This window comes from Accipiter gentilis, chromosome 5 (genome assembly GCF_929443795.1).
Source record: "Accipiter gentilis chromosome 5, bAccGen1.1, whole genome shotgun sequence".
Taxonomy (NCBI): domain Eukaryota; kingdom Metazoa; phylum Chordata; class Aves; order Accipitriformes; family Accipitridae; genus Astur; species Astur gentilis.
This window is the reverse complement of record NC_064884.1, coordinates 40,750,665-40,767,410: the sequence shown is the minus strand read 5'-3', so window position 1 is coordinate 40,767,410 and position 16,746 is coordinate 40,750,665. Positions and strand designations below refer to the sequence as shown.

Genomic DNA, 16,746 nt, shown 5'->3' with positions numbered 1-16,746 from the left:
GGGCCTGAAGAAAGCTGCTCCTTGCTGGGGGAACACAAGGCACCAAAGAGCATCCGTGTGTGGTTGGCCACCAGTCACTGTCTTGGGCCTGCCTTCACCCAAGGGGGTGGTTGGTTCACAGGGACAGGGGACTCCAGTGTGTGGCCTGCTGTAGCTGATACCAATACTAACTTGTGAACACCTCAGCCCTACACATGTAGGCAAGAGGTGGGCCATGCCAGATGCTGTGCTGAAGGGTGATAGGGCTGCACAGGGAAGCTGTCCCTGCTGCCCATGCCCAGGCGTGCTGGCCATGACCCCTAGATTGGCTGATGGAGAGAAGGAGCAGGCAGAGTAGGGACTGTGGGCCATCCCCAAGGCTATTTACCCCTTAGCAATTCCCGCCATCCTTTGGCAAAATTGTCTTCTGAGCCTCCTTGCCCAGCACAGCTCCAGCCAAAGCAAGAGCAGCACTCTTCCCCAAGAGCTTGTAGGACTGCTGACATCCCCTGAATGACCAACATGCCCACAGTAATTCTCCTGAGGACAGCAGTTGCCAGGATTCCTGTTCGCATGACATGCTCCAGGGCCAAGGGAGTACTTCTGAGCAGAGTCGCAGCAAGGCAAGGCGTGATGGCCCTTGGCTGTGGAGTAACCAGGGTTGTCTCCCTCAGCTTCAGGAGGCATTGCCTGAAAGAGGACTCGCTGCAGTGTGTCCCACCCTCCAATGCCTCTAGGAGTGATGAAGGGTCCCCCTGTGCCCCCACCAAATTCCCCTCCAAAGCAATGGCTTTGACCCTCAGCAGTCAGTATGCAGCTGGAAAGAGCACCCAAGCGGCACAGGTAAGGTTGCAGCAATTTTTTAATGAGTCTAAAGAGGGAAATGAGGTCACTTCAAGGGGAGGCCCCCAGTGCAGGAAGGAGCAGGAGCAGCCAAGAATCTGTTCCCCTTTTCCTGCAGCAGAGTTGCCACCGGCCATCTGTTGACCTGCCTGGCAAAAGGGAGACAGCCTAGCAGGTCACTCCAGGCTGGTTTCTGGGGTCCTCAGAGCAGAATTTGAGGGGAGCACAAGACAACAAAGAAAAGAGATAAAGGGTGAGTGGAAGAGAGGAAAGGTAGGCATTGGCCATGTTTTCAGAGAGCCCAGGCTGGTCCCTTCCACGCTGCCCTTGCAGGGCAGAGAGAGATGACCAGCTAGTCTGAAAACAACACCATGAATTTTGATCCTCTGTCCAGCAGCATCTTCTGGGTTCCTAGGAGTCCTTATCGGAGGCCGTTGCCAGCATCTTTAGCAGGGGGGGCACCTTCTGCCACAGTAGCGGCTGGTGATGCAGGAGAGGTCACAGCACCCAGAGTTGATGGGCACTCCGTCACAGCTGAGGATGCTGCCAACAGCAGCGGAGGTGGAGGAGCCCACAACGGTGTTCTGCGGGAAGGAGCTGAGAATGGGGCCGGGCAGGGTCACCACCACGGGAGAGGGCTCAATGACAACGGTGGAGTTCTGGCACTGCCTGACACAGGGCTCATTGCAGCTGTTGGCCAGCGGGGTCGGGCCGCAGGGCTGGCAGGGCAGGCACTGATCACAGCAGGACATGACTTGGGGCTGGAGGTGCACCTGGGAGAGAGGGCAGGGAGGAAGCAAAACATGAGGAGGCGTGAGGAGCATTCTGTGACCAAACCACGAGGGAGCCAAAGACAATGCAGGCTCAGAGGATGGAGGCTGTGCAGAGATGTCTAAGGGCTTCTTGGCCTCATCCTGCCAGGGCCCAGAAAGAGCCACGAGCTCCCATGCGGCTACTGCCTAGCCCTGAGTCCAGAAGGTGAGACCTGCCTTTAGAGAAAGCAGAGGAGGAGAAGGGGGTTGAGACTCACCTGACTCCCAAGGAGATGGAGGCAAGAGAAGTGGATGAGAGAGTGAGGAGCTGGGCTGGCTTTTATCATGGACCTTTACTGCCCCAGGCTGCCAGAGGCATCCCTTGCAGAGGTGATTATTTTCTGACAAGCTCATCTTGAATGCAAAACGTCTCACCTAATGCTATAGGCTGTGTTTTGGCTCCCTGAATTGCTGTCGTTTCATTTCCTGCTTTATGCCGGGCACATTCCCCAGTGACGCTCTCTTTTTTGTGACAGGGTGAGAGGCCTAAGCATTTCCGGAGCAAAACACATCAGCGTGGGCAGAGGACTCAGCTCACATGCTGGAGGAGTCCTGTAAAGGACACTCAAGGTAGACTAAACAGCTGGCTTAGACAACGCACATACACACACATCCAGACCTCCAGTCATCTAGAGCTAATTGAGAAGGCTGAAGACACCCCAAGAGAGGCTGCCTACACTATCCAGGGCCACCACACAAGTCTTGGACTTGACGGAGTCAGGGAGAAGACTGATCTGCAGTCGGTGAGAGTGGGAGGTGCAGCTGATGAGAGTGATGTACCCAGCTTGAAACCATTTCACCCCCACAAAAGCCCTTTCCCTGCTATCTGTCTGTCCCTGAGTAGCGTGGATGTGGCTCTGGGGTTTAGCCATGGGATGGAGGTGCTTGTAGGCTCTGGTAGGACAGCCTGTGGGTTCACTTCTGATGGCATGATGAAGCAAGCCATGCGCACGTGACCAGGTATGCAGGCCTTGCTGTGAGCTTGTGCTAGCTGGGCAGTTCAGAGGCCACGACTGGGCAATTACAGGATCAGTGTCTCCAGAAAGATGACTTGTCTCATTTACCATGGATGCCTGCTTTGGGATGGCATAAGTCCCATGTGTGAGCTGATGCCTCTTCAGTGACTGTGGGAAGAGTCTGTAGCATCTTTTAGAGCAGGTCCAGAGGAGGGCCATGAAAATGATCAGAGGGATGGAACACCTCTCCTATGAGGGAAAGCTGAGAGAAGTGCAGTTGTTCAGCCTGGAGAGGAGAAGGCTCTGGGGAGACCTTCTTGCGGCCTTTTGATACTTAAAGGAGACTTATAAGGAAGAGAGAGACAGACTGTTTACCAGGGCCTGTAGTGACAAGATAAGGGGCAATGGCTTTAAATTGAAAGAGGGTGGGTTTAGATTGGACATAAGGAAGAAGTTTTTTCCAGTGAGGGTGGTGAGACACTGGAAGAGGCTGCCTAGAGACATTGTAGATACTCCATCACTGGAGGTGTTCAAGGTCAGGTTGGATGGGGCTCTGAGCATCTTGATCTAGTGAGAGATGTCCCTGCCCATGGCAGGGGGATTGGACTAGATGGTCTATCAACATCCCTTCCAACCTAAGCCGTTCTATGATTCTATGGATTATGCTGGCAACAAAGATGACTCTGTGAAGTCCTTCCCTCAGGGCAGTGAGTCTGGGCTGAAAGAGCCTCTACACGAGGATGTCTTTGGAAGCTGAGTTGGTCCCACAGGGCTGGAAGGAGATATGCCCTGAAGGGGTCTTGATCCATTTCAATCCCAACCCCCTAATTACCTCCATTTACTGAGACTGAGATGCAAAGCATGGCACAGAAGTCAGAAAAGAATCCCTCTCCCTTGAGAGCTCATTTGGGCAGTGTGAATGGCAGGAGTGGGGAGCAGCAGCACTCAGCAGCCTTGGCTTCTGTCCATAGAGGACCCTCTTGGAAGAGTGAGAACTACTTGTCAGGAGTGGAAGGTGTTGGACAAGGTGAGGCAAGAGTGCTTTTGCAAACACCTGCTAAAGTGGGCAGGAGGAGTTTAAAGTAGGTGTGGAGGAGGAGGTCTGCCACAGACTGAAGAGAAGGGAGAGCACAAGGGGTAGAAGAAGTACGCGTGGGGGACAGCGTGCCAGGGGAGGCTCTCACACTTGCCCTGTGGCACAGGTGGTGGTGTAGTGATATGTCTGTGTCGTGGTTTAACCCCAGCCAGCAACTAAGCACCACACGGCTGCTCACTCAGTGCCCCCCCCACCCCCCCCCCGCTGGAATGGGCGAGAGAATCAGAAGAGTAAAAGTGAGAAAACTCATGGGCTGAGATAAAGACAGTTTAATAAGTAAAGCAAAAGCCACATGTGCAAGCATAGCAAAACAAGGACTTCATTCACCACTTCCAAACGGCAGGTGGGTGTTCAGCCATCTCCAGGAAAGCAGGGTTCCATCACCCGTAAGTGTTACTTGGGAATACAAGTGCCAGAACTCTGAACGTCCCCCCATTCCTTCTTCTTTCCCCAGCTTTAAATGCTGCGTGTGACATCATATGGTATGGAATATCCCTTCGGTCAGTTGGGGTCAGCTGTCCCTGCTGTGTTCTCTCCCAACCTCTTGTGCACTGCCAACCTCCTCACTGGAGGGGTGGTATGAGAGGCAGAAAAGGCCTTGATGCTCTGTAAGCACTGCTCAGCAATAATGAAAACATCCCTGAATTATCAACACTCTTTTCAGCACAAATCCAAAGCATAGCCCCATACCAGCTACTGCGAAGAAAATTAACTCTGCCCAGGCCCAAACCAGCACAGCCTGTCACACACCTCCTGCTCAAGAAGAGGAGGCAGATGACGCCACCTTCAGGCAGTTGGGGAAAGCCTCACCATCATAGGCCCTGGGAACCAGGGGTGGGTTTTAGCACCTCAGCATCTGCCTCAGGGGCAAAATGGCCAGGCACAAGCAAACCAGGAAAGGTCCTGCTCCTCCACACAGCTGTACACACACAAAAGCACACCCATACACACACCTGTGCCCACACAATTATGTCCATGCAGACCAGTCACACACATTCATGCTCTCCTGCCCTCCCCCTGCAAAGAAGTCCTATGTTACAAGGAAAAGAAAAAAAATCCTCCAGTGCTAGAAGGTCCCACCTGACCCCGGTGATCTCCTCAAGGGTCTGGGACCAGCCCCTGCCCTTGCAAAGGGAGCGGTGCCACAGGGACACGCTCATGTGGCAGCAGAAGGGTGTGTGTTTGGGACAAGGCAGACTCCCCTCTGGCTACAGACACTGAGGCTGGCACATCAGAAGTGATGTAGTAGGGAACCTGTCTCTAGACTCACTTTAAGGTAAATACCCTCTCTTCCAAAGGCAGAGAAGTGCAGACGCAACCTTACATTACAGAGCAGCTGAAAAACACGGTTTGGCTACCCTGTGATTTTTCATGCATCCTTTTTCTTTTTTCCCCAGTTTGAATTGATGTGCTGGCGCTGTTTCTTCTTCTCCTTTGCATGCAGGTGCAGGTGGTGTAGTTGCCTGTAGTGAGAGGGAGCTGCCTGCAGCCTCCCCTGTTAACCTTGAGCTGGCTGAGTTTATCTTGCAGCCAAGATATGCAAAAGAGTTTCTGCAAAAATAATAATACAAGAGTCATGATGGTGTATTTGCTTTACCTGGCAAGGTTTCGGTACTGAAGGGCTGCATGGATGACTTCTGTGACAAGATGTCAGAAAGAGCCAGTAACAGGCGCCTCCAGGACAGACCCGTTGCTGGCCAAAGCTGAGCCCGTCAGCAACGTTGACAGCGCCTCTGTGATAACATATTTAAGAAAAGGGAAAAACCAGCATGCAGCAGCCAGAGGAGAAGAGTGAGAAAAGTGACAGCAACAACTCTGCAGACGCCAAGGTCAGTGAAGGAGGAGGGGGAGGAGGTGCTGCAGGAGCCACAGCAGAGATAGCCCTGCAGCCCTGCAGAAGACAATGGTGACACAGCTTGTCCCCTGGCAACCCATGGAGGACCACAGTGGAGCGGATGACCACTCTGCAGCCCACAGAGAACCTCGTAGCAAAGCAGGTGGAGATGGCCTGAAGGAAGTTGCAGCCTGTGGAGAACCCACACTGGAGCAGGCTCCTGTAGAAACTGTGGCCCATAGAGAGGAGCCCACACAGGAGCAGGTTTTCTAGCAGGATGTGTGGCCCCACAGGTGACCCACACTGGAGAAGCCCATTCCTGAAGGACTGAAGCCCATAAAAGGACCCATGCGGGAGCAGTTCATGAAGAATGACAGCCCATGGGAAGGCCCCATGGTGGAGAAGTTTGTGAAGGACTTGTCTTGTGGGTGGGCCCCCAGCCTGGAGCAGGGGAAGGGCATGAGGAGGAAGGAGCGGCAGAGATGAAGCAGTATGAACTGACTGCAACCCCCATGCCCCATCACCCTGTGCTGTTTGCAGGGAGGGAGTAGAAGAGTTAGGTAGGAGTGAAGTTGAGCCTGGCCAGAAGGGAGGGGTGGGGGCAATTTGCTTCTAGTTTTGTTTCATTTTTCACTATCCTACTCTCTTGCAGTTAATTGGCAATACATTAAATTAATTTCCCCAAGTCGAGTCTGGTTTTCCCATGGCAGCAATTGGTAAGTAATCTCCCTGTCCTTATCTTGACCCACAAGCCTTTCATCGTATTTTTCTCCCCCAGTCCTGTTGATGGAGGGGAGTGATAGAGCGGCTTGGTGGGTACCTGGCAGCCAGCCAAGGTCAATCTGCCTCAGACAGGTAAAGCAAAGAGAGGAAGCATAGGAGAGCAGTGATGTTATGGCTGGAAGTACCAGAGATGTCGTGTCCCCCTTGTCCCATGCCCTGTAAAACAACGGGGGCACAGAGATCACTAAACAGCCCAGTTCCCTGTGTGGTGTAGAAGAGAAGGAAGAGATTTGGTGTGGCTGGTGGGCAGGGGCATCCAGCACTTCATGCTTGAGGCTGCATGGCATGCGGTGAGGGGAAGCAGTCACGTGAGGCTCCATCCACATAATGGTTCTGCATGAGATAAAGGAAAGGAAGGATTTTCATGGACAACTTGGAAGGTGGAGTAGCAGCTATGGGCCATCCCAAGGGCTGTTCCCTTCTTTAGCCCTCTTCCCATTCTGCAAAGCAAATCGTCTTTTGGAACTCAACACCACCCCCTGTGACCCCAGCGCAGCCCCAACCATAGCAAGAGGAACACTCTTCCTCAAGAGGTCATGTGGCTGCTGACCCCTGAGGGCTTCCTGCCTTTCTGGATATTTGTGGGTAGAGGCACAGCAGGGCAAGGCCTGATCGTCACAGGCAGCAGAGCAGCCAGGGATGACTTCCTCAGCTCCATGAGAGAGTGCCCCAGAGAGGATGCACTGCAGGGCGTGGACCCTCTCATTCCTCTGTGGATGGAGAAGAGTCTCCTTGTGCTCTCACCTCCCCCATGCACCCCACAGCAACATCCTTCTGCTTTGGCCGCTTGGTGAGTGTCCACAGGGGGAAGGACCACAGGGAGGCAAGGCTTGAATGCAGCAGAGCTTTAATGAGTCAAAAGAGGGCAACGAGTTCACTCCAAGTGGAGGACAGAAGTGCAGGGAGTGCTGGGGACGGCTGAGAGTCTGGAGTCCTTGGCCATGGGGAAGTTCCTGCATCATGCCTGCCCCGTGGAGGGAGAGGAGACAGATGGTCCCTACCAGGTTGGTGTTGGGGAGACGGTGTGGGCAAGGGGATAGGCAGCCACAAAGAAAAGGGAAAGGCAGGCAAAACCATTCAGGTATACTGAAAACAGCATCCAAAAGACGGATCCTCTGCCCAGCACCATGTTCTGAGTTCCTCAAGGTGTCACCCTGGGGCTTTTGCAGCATCTTTATCTGGAGATGAGGCACCTCCTGCCTAGTAGCATCTGGAAATGCCAGAGAGGTCACAGCACCCAGAGTTGATTGGCACTCCATCACGGCTGAGGATCCTGCCAACAGCAGCGGAGGTGGAGGAGCCCACAACGGTGTTCTGCGGGAAGGAGCTGAGGATGGGGCCGGGCAGGGTCACCACCACAGTGGAGGGTTCAATGACGACAGTGGAGTTCTGGCACTGCCTGACACAGGGCTCATTGCAGCTGTTGGCCAGCGGGGTCGGGCCACAGGGCTGGCATGGCAGGCACTGGTTGTAGCAGGACATGTCGTGGGGCTGGAGGTGCACCTGGGACAGAAGCAGGGAGGAAGTAGAGCACAAGGGTGACTGAGGAGCAGCCTGATTTCCCTGTCACGAAGGAGCCAAGGCCAATAATGAGTGGGGAGCTGGAGGCTCGGCCAGAAGACACGCAGTCTTCATTGCCCTACAAAGAACTGACTGACCCAGGGAGGCTCTCTCCTACTTTGTAAACCAAAACACCCCTCGACCATGTCCCAGCCTCTCTCTACGCAGTCCTTCTCCCTGCTTCCCCCTCTCAGGACAAGAAGATCCAAACCCCAGCACAGGCCAGAGCCAGTATCAACAGAGAGGTCCATCGAGGAGAGATCTCACTTTGGAAGAGAAGGAGAAGGGCCTTCAGACTCACCTGGTTCCCAAGGAGAAGGAGGCAAGAGGAGTGGATGAGAGAGCAGGGACTTGGGCTGACTTTTATACCTGCCCTTCATTGCTGCAGGACCAGAGGCAGAGGTAACAATTTTCTGACAAGCTCATCTTCAATGCAAACCTTCGCAGCTAATGATATGGGCTGTGCTTTGGTTTCCTGCACTGCTGCCTTCTCATTTCCAGATTTTTTCCATGCCCATTCCCCAAAGAAGGCTTCTTCTGAGCAGCGGGATGAAATGCCCAGGATTTCTCAGGCAGGAATGCAGCAGTGCAGGCAGAAGACACAGCTCAAGCGCTGGACAAGTCCAGAGCAGGCAAGTGACATTAGCCTAGGTCACACTGTTGCGACTGTTTGAAGTGTCATTCTCAGGAAGGAGCTCCAGCAATGCTCAGCTGGATATCGTGGGCTCCTGTGCATGAGGGTGTGCCATGTCCTGGTCTTTCCTTCCCTCCTCAACTCACCCCGATGGTCCATTCTTGTTCTTGCCTCCCCAGGTGTGTGCGTTGTGCTCCTAGGTTTTGACCCCCTCCTGCCTAACACTGCCCAGTCCCCAGGGGTCCTCAGCAGGGTCCATGGTTCATGGTGTTCTTGTGTGTGTTCTTGTCTTGTGTGTACTTGTAAGCAAACAGGTTTGTGTGGATGAACGTGGAAGCATATTTATGTGTCCAAGCCTAAGCTGGTGTGCATAAGCCTGTGTCTGTGTGTCCTTGTGTGTCCCTCATCACAAGGGAATATGCTGCTCATGGCAGGGACACTCTCCACTGCTCTCTCCAGGAGCACCACAGAGCAGCAGGTTCCCAGGGTCAGGAGGAGCCTGAGTGCAGCTGAGTGGTGATGGCACCAGACTGCTAGAGAACTGTCCAGGGAAGAGGCACTGAAATGCAGCCACTGTCTCCTGAGCCCTCCTTTCCCTGTCCTCCAAAGCAAACGCTCCGCTGCTGCTGATTCAGGCCCCAACAAGGATGGTTTCACACTAGTTTTGATCCACATTTTAATTCAGTGGAAACAATATTGGGAATACCTCAGCATGGCTGGCAGTCCTCCCTGCCTGCCTCTCCACACCAGGACACAGCGGCTCTCCCCAGCGCTAGAGAGCTCAAAAGGATGGGGATTGCTTTCTGGGGAAGCAGAAAGGCTGAGCAATCTTGCTGACCTTGCGCTGGCCATCCCTGAGTGGATGTGCTTCCAGTGCAGGGTCAGTGGTGTCTGGGGCGGTGCACGACCCCTCTAGGTCCATGTCAAGGCCAAATGTACTTGTGCAGTTCCTCGGCCTGGTGCTCTGTCAGGCAGGGACTGAGACCTTGGATCAAACAGGTACTGAATGAAAGGAACACGCATCCTGATATCCCTGTGCTGTGAGTGGAAGGAGAGACCCTGTGGCCTGCACAGGAGAGGCAAAGAACTGGTGACTGCTTTGGTCTTCAGCCCACAAGGACCTTCCTGCCCCACATTGGAATCTCAGTCTGAGAGCCCAGCAACTGCCCCTGGGAGGGAAGGGACATTGGATTTGAGACCGCATCCCCCAAAGACAGCTGCTGTCCCACAGGGGTGTCCATAACAGACCGTCTTTCTGACAAGGGCTGTGCACAGTGGATAACTTTTCTGAGCCCATCTCCCTGCCTGAATGGCTGTCAGCCTGAGGCCAGGACCATCTTGGACCCAGTGCCGTCAAGTGAAGTCTAGTGCAGTGCGGGGCTTTTCCTCTTCCCTTTAGTGAGCTCGGTGAGATCAGTGCCAGGCAGCTCTGCTGGGAGAGCTCAGCCAGGGCTGATTCCCCTCCTCGTGGGTCTGCTTTTGAGCTGAGGCTCTACTGCATCTGAGCGCCAGACTCATTGCTTCCTCCTCAGGTAACAGGCACTGTGGAAAAAGGGAAGGGCAGGGGAGGTGTGTACCTAGAGTTTAGCAAGACCTTTGACAGCCTCTCCCGTACTTCCTCGAGGACCAAATTGGAGGCGCATGGGTTCAGTGAGAGGATGACAAGGTGGATGGAAAAATGGCTGCGCTGCCAGGCTCAGAGAGCTGTGACCATGGTGCAAAGCCCAGCTGGCCAACACTTATGGATGGGGTGTAGTACTCGGGATCAGTAGTAGGACCAATACTCTTTAATGTTGTCAGGAATGTCATGAATGGGAACTCCCAGCAAGTCTGTGGACAACACCCAGCAAGGGGAACGGGCTGTAACTGTCAGAAACAGCTCCTGTTTAGAGAACCTGGGCAGGCTGGAGAAATGGGCTGACTGGAACTTCATGAAGGTCAGACAGAGCGAGGGCAAAATTTTGCATCTGAGGGAGAAACCAGCCTAGGCAGTCATGCAGGCTGGGAAGTGTTCAAGGCTGGACTGAGTGTGACCTTGAGCCACCAGATCTAACGCGAACTGTTCCAAGCCAGAGCTGATCCGTATGAGCTCTGCAGGTCCCTTCCGACCTGCGTTCTGACTCAGTGATTCCCCCTCTCCCCTGCCCTGAACCCTGCGCTGCCGTGGGCACATGTGTCCTCACAGCCCCTTGGCCACAGCACAACCTTTAGGCACTGTGCCGGGAGTGCAGAGAGGCAGCTGAAGGGAGGGAGGCCGAGAGCCTCCTCCCTGCCATCTGCAGGAAACCAGCGGCTGCTGCCGGCAGCCCCTGAGCTCGGAGACAGCTCTGGGAAGCTGGTCCAACTCCTGGGTCAGGGCCCTGCTGCTGTGCCGGGCTGCTTCTTGCTGGGGAGGTGTCCTTGCTGGAGGAGCGGGAGAGGGCATTTCCCAGGAGACCAAGTGGTGCCCGTGCAGAGCCCCTGCGCCCTCGCAGCCCGGGCGAGACCCCGAGCGGCGCCGGCGCAGGGCTCAGCCCCGGGGCGGAGCTGGCGGAGGCGGCGGAGAGGAGGCGCCGCGGCCGGAGCAGAGAGCCGGGGCTGGCGGGGGGCAGCGAGGCGCGGGCGGCGGAGCGGCGGGATGCGGCGGTGCCGGGGCGCGGCGCTGGCGGCGCTGGCCGCGGTGCTCCTGGGTGCGCGGGGCTGGCGGGGGTGGACGGGGGCGGGGAGCCCAGCGCCAAGCCTTCCCTCTCCTTCTCCAGCGTGTCTTTCCCCCTGCCTGCCTCTCTGCCATCCCTCGTCCCCCTTCCAAACCCTCCGAGTCCTCGCTTCCTCTTCTCCCTATTTTGCCATCACCTCTGGTGGTCCAAGCCTGCTTACATGTACGCCTGCCTTTCCAGGCACCGGCTCTTTCACCCGTGCATTTCGCAGCTCTTACTGCCCTGACTGTAGCCCTCTGCCCTTCACTGTAACAACCCACCTCCCCGTCTACTCTTCCTCTTCCCATCCATCCATCCATCCATTCATCCACCGCCCCAGCTTTAGACCATGCATCAAGCATCCTTAAGCCCTCTTCCTACCCCGAGACCCCTCTCTCATCTCTCCCTTTCCTTCATGTCTGTAGGCACAGGTTTGCTTTCCTGCACCACACCGTTATTGCAGACATCCTCTCGTCCCCCGTGCATTCAGCATTTATTCTTCTTCTGAATTCAACCCTTCATCCTCCGCTGCAACACACCCAACTCTCCTGTCTCCTCTCCCTCTCCCCATCCATCCCTGCACCCGACTTTCATTCTAACTCTGCATGCACCAATTTCACATTCCCTCCCGGACTTCTGCCCTTGCTCCACACACCTGCCCCAGGACCACTCTCCATCCCTGTTGATGGGCACGCATCGCCACCCGTTCCGTGCAGCTCTGTCTCACTGCCACTGTTCCTGACTGTTTCTCTGGGAAAAGAGCCACCAGAGCTGAGCGATCTTTGGTGATCTTTGGTCTTTCCTTCTCCTTTCTCGGCAGTGGCTGTGGTCAGAGCCCAGGTGCAGCAGGAGGCGTCGGCAGAGACCACCGAGGGCACCGGCATCAGCATCAACTGCTCACACCCCAACATACAGAGGAACGAGTATATCTACTGGTACCGTCAGCTCCCGGGCCGAGGCCCCGCATTCATCACAGTTGTTCACAAAGGGTCCACAGAGCTGTCAGACCCACCGGGGCGGCTGTCGGTGGCGGCAGACCGCCGGTCCAGCGCCCTGTGGCTCGCCTGGCCCCGGCGCGGGGATGCGGCCGTGTATTACTGCGCCCTGAGAGACACGGGGAGAGGAGCCGGGGCCGCGGCCGGGCACGAACCACCGCGGGCGGGGCCTGGCATGCGGGGCGGGGGGACAGCCCCGGGCGGTCCCGCCAGGGGGCGCTGCCGCTCCGCCCGCCGGCACCGCCTCTCCACGCCTGGCCCTCCCAAGTCCCGCCCAGCGGGCCCCGGGGCGGTTCCCCCGCTCGCCCGGCATCGGCATCGGTATCGGCATCGGCATCGGCATCCCTGCCCTCCCACCGGGATGCAGACAGACATCCCCCGCAGGTGGTGAGACACTAGAATGGGTCGCCCAGAGAAGTTGTGGATACCCCGTCATTGGAAGTGTTCATGGTCAGCCTGGAGGGGGTTTTGAGCAACCGGATGGAGTGAGAGATGTCCCTGCCCTGGCGGGGGGTGAGCCTAGATGGTCTTTCAAGGTCCCTCCCAACCCAACCCATTGTAGGAGTCTCTGACAGCCCGAGACATGTGCGCCAGGGCGATGCTGCTGCTCTGCTTGGGGGGCCACATTGCTCCACCCAGCCCCTCCCGGCCACGGACCCGAAGAGCTTCCCCTGCCACCAGGCATTGTCATCAGCATCAGCACTGCCACCAGCATCAAGCATCGCCATCACAATCGGCATCCAGCTTCTTATAGAATCATAGAAACATAGAATTATTTAGGTTGGAAAAGACCTTCAAGCTCATCGAGGCCAACCATTAACCATGCCCACTAAACCATGTCCTGAAGTGCCCTGTCCACTCGCTTTTTGAATATCTCCAGGGATGGTGACTCAACCACTTCCCTGGGCAGTACATTCTTCTGAGCTTCTCCATCGTTTCCCACCACGAGATCTCTTCCGGTCCTCAGAAGCCATCCCGCAGAGTCAGGAGTTTGAGCCCAACACAGACACGAGACAACGATGTAGAGGTGACTGAAACGCTCAGGCTTTCTCCATAGGTCCCAGACCATGAGGCTGTTGTAGAGGATTTGGCTCTACACCAAATGCAGAGCCTTTTGGTGTGCAGGTGAAGTCCCATCGGTGGGATGAAAGCTTGGACATGCCTAGTGTCCGAGACACATTGGGGGCTCAAGGGGTGCCAAGGTCATGTCTCAGAGGCAGTCAGAAAGAGAATTGCTGTGTTTCCCAAAGGGGTGGAAGGTCTGGGGTTTGCTGAAGCTGAAAGCTGTCCACTGACCAGAAAGGTTTCTGTACAGCTGGTCCCTGGGGAAGCCTGCATGGCTCTAGTAGCTCACTCAGCTGTTCAAGGTCCATGCTCCCAGGCTGCAGAAGCAGAGAGGAAAATCTGGTTTCTGCAACGGCAGAGGCCCCTGTGCTGAGCTGCAAAGGACGCCTTCTCCAGGCATTCCTTGGATGGGCTTCCAACAGGCCAGGTTGCATGCTTGCCTCAGTGGTGGTGTCTGGGAGGCCAGGGCAGCACAAGCAGCTGTGCCCTTGTAGGAAATCAGACCAACTGCACTCTGAGATGTCTTTTTAAAAGGGTAGCCAGCCAGGGAAGTGATCCTGCTCCTCTGTCACTCATGAGACCATGTCTGGGGTCTTTTTATTTCTCACTTTTTTGTGACCCTGAAAATTCTCAAGTACTGGAACGCACTGTTCACAGCTATTTTACAGGCTCTGGCCTTGGAAATTTTCCAGGCATGACAGGCACAGCCCTGAGCAGCCTGATCTAATGAGACCTGCTCTGAGCAGGGACTTGGAGTGGGTGACCTGCAGAGGACCTGTCCAACCTAAATTGTGCCATGGTAAGAGTAAAAATAGTGTGGCTACAGGGCTTTGCTAAAGGCTACAAGGAAGGAGAGGTCAAATGCAGACCCTACTTGTTTTGAGGAAACCGAGAACGGCAGGGTTATGGTCAAGTGAAAGGACTGTTTATTTGCATTTGAGTGAGGGGTTTTTTTCCCCCAACAAGCTTTTCAGGAGCTGATTTATGAGATTTATGAGATGGGATGGGTAGTGTGGCAGGAAATGTCGTTTGTTGGTTCCTGAGATATCTTCTCCTGAAGAGAGGGAGAAATTCCACAGTGCCTGGAGGGGCTGAGTGGGACAGTTGGTGTCTGCAGGGTTTGGGGTTGTTGACCATTGTGTTTGTGATAGCTGCAGCCTTGGGGTGTGCTGAGAGGAGCTTGGGGCACCCTACAGGAGCCAGGAGAGGCCAACTCGACCGTGGTCTTGAGGTTGGTGAAACAGGAGGCGCGAGGCATCAAGGAAAGAGAGACTCCCAAGATGTTGCACAGGAGGATGTGCCATTGAGCTTGGTCACCAGGTGCATGTCTGTTGCGGAGGATCCACAGGGGAAATCACGGACAGACCAATGTGATCAAGTGAAGTCCATTTATTACAACTTTTAACACAGTTATATACCTTATGCGCTTGTGCACGTGCCTTATACAATAATTGGTACAATACCCCGGTTCACACGACACTATCTTATCCTCTATTGGCTGTGCAAGCTTCTTCACGAGGTGTCCAGCAGTTACTTATCTCATTCTTTGGCATCCTGGAGCTGTTTGTCAGGCTCTTCTTATCTTCCTTTTTCCCAGCGTACAAGGACACAGCATCCTTGTCTGCTCCAGCACTTTGTAAACTTATGCTTCGTTCCCACCTAACAGCTGGATTGCTCACATGCCCTCACCCAGCCAAGAAATCTTCAACAATTTCCCCTTTTCTTTTTGAGCAATCTAGGCTTGCTTAATAACTTGGGATGCCATTTTTTCTTAACAAGCTGAACAAGGTAAAAGTATTACAATAGCTAAAGTCACAATAACTACAACAATGCCCATAATTCTTTGAGCCAACCCGTTACCCCTAATGACCCAGACCATGAGGACTATGAGGAAGATGAACCATTCATACATTCTTGTGCCATCTTGCTCCGCGAACTTAGACCAGCAATCTGTAGGTGCCAGCTTTCCGTGGGCGTCCCCACAAAGGCAACAATGGCCTCACCGTACACCAGCCCGATGCTCTTCAAAAAATCCTGGTATTTATACATTTGCAGAGGAACGGGTTTTAGCACACGTGGCCAGCGGGTGCCAAAAGTCCTCTTCGGTTGCAATCTATGACGCATGTGCTCGCTGGCCAGGCGCACTGCACGAGTCATAGCCATCTTGTTTATTGGTTCATGGGCTTTACGATACAGTTGCGATGCACAGAGAATCTTGACCTGTTATGTTAGCCAAGGTGACCTATACATTAGTTTTCGGCTGAGGCAGTATTCATATTGCCACACCATCTATGATGCTCCAGATGATGATGGTCGTGCAAATCAAACAGGAGTCCGTCGTGGGCCTGTATCTGTGGAAACACAATCAACCTCATTCCCAGGTTATTCATGGAAATAGACCTTACCCCTAATTTTGGCTTTAACTAACTTTTACATTTACCCCACACTGTCTTCCCGGAATCACACTATGTTTAATCAAATTATGCTTAACACACTTTTTACCTAAAGCAAGTTCTATATACAATAAGGCACGCTGTTCTAAGTCCTCTCCAAGTGATAAATCCTTATAATGCCCTAACCAAAAACCCTCTCTGAAGGACTCAATGTCCGCTAGTCCTCTAAAGTGTAATGCTCTATTAGTCAGAATCTGTTGGATCAGTGGCTCCAGCACCCACCGGTGCCGTGCCAGTTGCCATTGGGACAATTCCGGGTCCAGCATCAGTGCGAAGCCATGACTTGACCCACTTAGCCGGGATCTCCCAGTAAGTTTTACTTCTGCTGATCCGCACCATTTCCCGGATTCTGAGTCCTTATACATTACCATGATTCCTGTACTTTGTTGCGTCCTTTCCGCCTGTAAAAGAACATGATGCACTACCATTGGTGGGTCTTTGTGATCACCTGTCAATCTAAGATAATTTAGCACAAATAAGGCTTTGGCCAATCGTTCCTCTGGGAGTAAGCCCTGGGTTCCCCCCTTTTGTTTTTTGCAGCATGTTCTTCAGGGTCTGGTTGGCCCGTTTGACAATAGCCTGTCCTGTGGGAAGATGTGGAATACCCGTACCATGGTGAATTCCCCACAAATTACACAATCGAGCAAATCGTGTAGAACCTTAGGCTGGGCCGTTGTCCGTCTTAATTTCTTTAGGCACACCCAGCACTGCAAAAGAAGCATGAAGATGTCATTCAATATGTAAGGCCTTTTCTCCAGTTCGTGCCGTATCAATACACGCATGCACAGAACGCTTTGCACCAAACCACATGACATGGGTGACATCCAGTTGCCACAACTGCAATAGCAAAAGACCTCGTGGGTTAACCCCACAGCCCAAGCCCAGCCCTTCCTTTTGACAATCGGGGCATGCTTTAACGATACCTTGGGCATCAGTGAGTGGTAAGTCAAATTACTTTGCTAACATCCTAGCGGGTTGGTGCAAGAACGCATGTGATTGCCGCGCTTTGTTGAAAACGATTCCCTGGAGGAGGCTCCCATGCCGCTGCAACCAATTGGTCA

At 54.1% G+C, this 16,746-nt stretch overlaps 3 protein-coding genes across 6 annotated transcripts in view; 1 reads left to right on the top strand and 2 right to left on the bottom strand.

Moving 5' to 3' along the window:
• Positions 1-1,211: 1,211 nt before the first annotated feature.
• The window catches only part of LOC126038926 (feather keratin Cos1-1/Cos1-3/Cos2-1), a 92,423-nt gene continuing 76,888 nt past the window's right edge, over positions 1,212-16,746 (bottom strand). For 3 of the 4 annotated variants that reach the window (XM_049801382.1, XM_049801383.1, XM_049801384.1), the window contains exon 2: positions 1,212-1,595. In XM_049801382.1, the coding sequence (XP_049657339.1) occupies positions 1,269-1,574 (306 nt within the window). In that variant the 5' untranslated portion in view covers positions 1,575-1,595 and the 3' untranslated portion in view covers positions 1,212-1,268. Of the gene's footprint in view, positions 1,596-1,852; positions 2,082-16,746 lie in introns of those variants that run through there. The other variant, XM_049801381.1, reaches the window with a different exon arrangement.
• LOC126038929 (feather keratin Cos2-3-like) lies at positions 7,504-11,972 on the bottom strand. The gene is made up of 2 exons (XM_049801387.1): positions 11,828-11,972; positions 7,504-7,806 (listed from the first exon to the last, which is right to left on the bottom strand). The coding sequence occupies exons 1-2, from the start codon at positions 11,867-11,869 to the stop codon at positions 7,504-7,506; spliced, it is 345 nt and encodes a 114-aa protein (XP_049657344.1). The 5' UTR covers positions 11,870-11,972.
• The window catches only part of LOC126038465 (uncharacterized), a gene marked incomplete at its 5' end in the record, with an annotated part of 96,185 nt that continues 91,409 nt past the window's right edge, over positions 11,971-16,746 (top strand). Inside the window, 2 exon segments of the mRNA XM_049800214.1 lie at positions 11,971-12,279; positions 12,281-12,617. Coding sequence (XP_049656171.1) covers positions 11,971-12,279; positions 12,281-12,617 — 646 coding nt within the window.